Source organism: Penaeus chinensis, chromosome 6 (genome assembly GCF_019202785.1).
Source record: "Penaeus chinensis breed Huanghai No. 1 chromosome 6, ASM1920278v2, whole genome shotgun sequence".
Taxonomy (NCBI): Eukaryota; Metazoa; Arthropoda; class Malacostraca; order Decapoda; family Penaeidae; genus Penaeus; species Penaeus chinensis.
The window spans coordinates 4,876,070-4,878,569 of NC_061824.1; the positions used below are offsets into that span (position 1 = coordinate 4,876,070).

General features: G+C 36.4%; 1 protein-coding gene across 1 annotated transcript in view; it reads right to left on the reverse strand.

Moving 5' to 3' along the window:
* LOC125026184 (prosaposin-like) overlaps positions 1-2,340 on the reverse strand; it is an 18,013-nt gene extending 15,673 nt beyond the window's left edge. The window contains exon 1 of the mRNA XM_047614470.1: positions 2,176-2,340. Coding sequence (XP_047470426.1) covers positions 2,176-2,215 — 40 coding nt within the window. The 5' untranslated portion in view covers positions 2,216-2,340. The remainder of the gene's footprint in view (positions 1-2,175) is intronic.
* Between the last annotated feature and the right edge of the window lie 160 nt (positions 2,341-2,500).

The following is a 2,500-nucleotide window of genomic DNA, read 5'->3' on the forward strand; positions in this document are numbered from 1 at the left end:
GAAATTCTGAAAATGAACTGATATATTCACAAATCTAATTGGCAGAATGGGCTCACCCCTAGGTAATAATCTATTCAAATACAGACAAATGACTTCAACCATATTACTGAACAAAGTATCTGATTGTTCTTTCATTTCTGGCATACATATTCATTACCCTTCAACCTGCTAACTTATTTTTTCTCATAAACTTTATAGCAACCATTTTGCTAGCATATACATACTGAGGTTTGCTGACCTTTGCCAGAGTGCAGAATGCATGGACACCAGTGTGGACTTATGGGCTTGGTGGATGCTCAGGCATCTTGTACACATATACCAGTCAGTTTTATTTAAATTTACTCATAAAATGTTAGCCTTTTTTCCGCAAAGCCATAAACCCTATACATGTATTACTCCTTGTCTCAATCACTCACATTTATAATATGCCTGAACCTGTTGTTTTCCAATGCAAATTATATAAATTAAAGTACTGCTGACTGTTTACAAGGTGACCACACCCCTCTTAGGCTAAGTTCCTATTACTCTAGCCACTCCTGAGAATCCACAAACATAACAGTATGAACCAAACACCTTCCTGACTTAACCTTCCTTCACTACCAGACCCCTACCCAATTTCTCAGCACAACTTAAGTCACAACCTAGTTTCTTCTTTTTTGACATTACCGGTATTCTTTGCCTGCGCAGAATGTTTCATGTATCAGTGAGAGTAGTTTTCCCTTTCTTTATGACAGTGTCGAGTACACTTACCTGTAAATGTAAACCAAAGTATTATGTATTGCACAACTCTCTTATCAACTTGCGAAGGAAATACCACAGATGAAAAGAGTCTTATTTTCAGTTGTTCTATCCATTAGAGGCAAATTGTACCATTCAGTTAAACAAACTATAGTTGTTTTTATTTGGTTACATCTCCAAGAGAAATAAATTGAAATCCAGTCTCGTTATTTGTTAAGTTATGGTAATATAATTGTCATGGCGTGTCATTGCAAATCAAAAAGAACTTGCACAACATGTAATATACATGGATCTCTTTTTATTTTCCATCGCAAATAACAAATGACAGTATTGGTATTGTTAACAAAGTGACTGCAACCTTGAGATTAAGTTCCTATTACTTAAGCCATTACTGGGAAATCCACAAACACTGCCACACGAGCCAAAAGTCTGCTTAACCCAGGGGCGTCAACCCTAGCCCCCATCTGATTGCCACGTCTCCCCACCAATTCATTGTGGACTTAAATCTCCATTTGTCATAAAATATATTCTTTGTTTCCTACTGTATTTTTTCCCTATGCAGATTATTTAATGTATTAGAGAGTATAGTTTTTTTGATTATTTATTACTGTGACATTACATTTTCCTGAACATGTATATCAAAATATTACATATTGAACAACTATCTTATCATCAACTTGCAAAGGTATTACCATTGATGATACGTGTCGTACATTCAGTCATTCTGTTCATTACCTGTAAATATTTCCTAGTATTTCATGGCTGTGGGAAACTGAATCTATATCTTTTCTCTCATTCTGTTCATTACAGGTAAATTTTATATATTACTACATTGCTGTGAGAAAAATTTCACTGAACTTAATACTGAGATAAGTTACTGTTGACTTATCATTCATTACATGGTTTAACATAATTTACTCCATATTGTCTCCTATACTGTGTAGCTTATTGGTTTCCAGTATTCTTTAGATGAAACACTTTAGCCTATGTCCCACTTCATGAATTTTAACACTAACATACATACTGACAAACATTCCATCCTTTATTTTCATCATAATTAAACTTAGTTGTCAGCAACTCTAACCCAGGTGAGTCTATTTTTAAGTCATTATAATAACAACAGCCAGATTTGGCAACCTATCAATCGTCCCCACTTCGCGTCTTCCTTTTGTCGAACTGTCAAAATATCTGCCGTTTGCTACGCATTTGTGTCCTGAGGGAATGTTATCTAACGTCCACATTTTAAAAAAAGTTTATCAATAACAATGGGTGATAAGAATACAAAATTAACGGGATGCCATACAATAACAAAATAAACAACCCAAGAAGCCTAAAAACAAAATTTAGCCTTTGTTTGCTAAAGTCTTATCAAGAGAGAACTCTGACGGAAAGTTTTTCTTTCACATATGAACATTTAAACCAACTTCCCCTTCTTACCTGCCAGGAGGAGAGCCAACCCAAAGCCAGGCAGCTTCATGGTGGCTTAGGAACTTGACCTACGCAGTAAGGACGACCACAACCCCAGCACCAGAGAGAGAACACACAGAAGTGAAGCAAAACGGAAGAGATCAGCCGAGAGTCGTCATGTGATGTATATAAGACCTTCCTGAGGCAACACTGCGTGTGTTGCCACTCTCGCCGAAGGCCTTCTGCGCACCTCTCACGCCGCTTGCTTCAAATGTCTCTGCTGTACCAATTATATATATTTTTTAATCAATGAGATGCCAAGATAATATTCTCTGATTCTAGATGGGAAATGGAA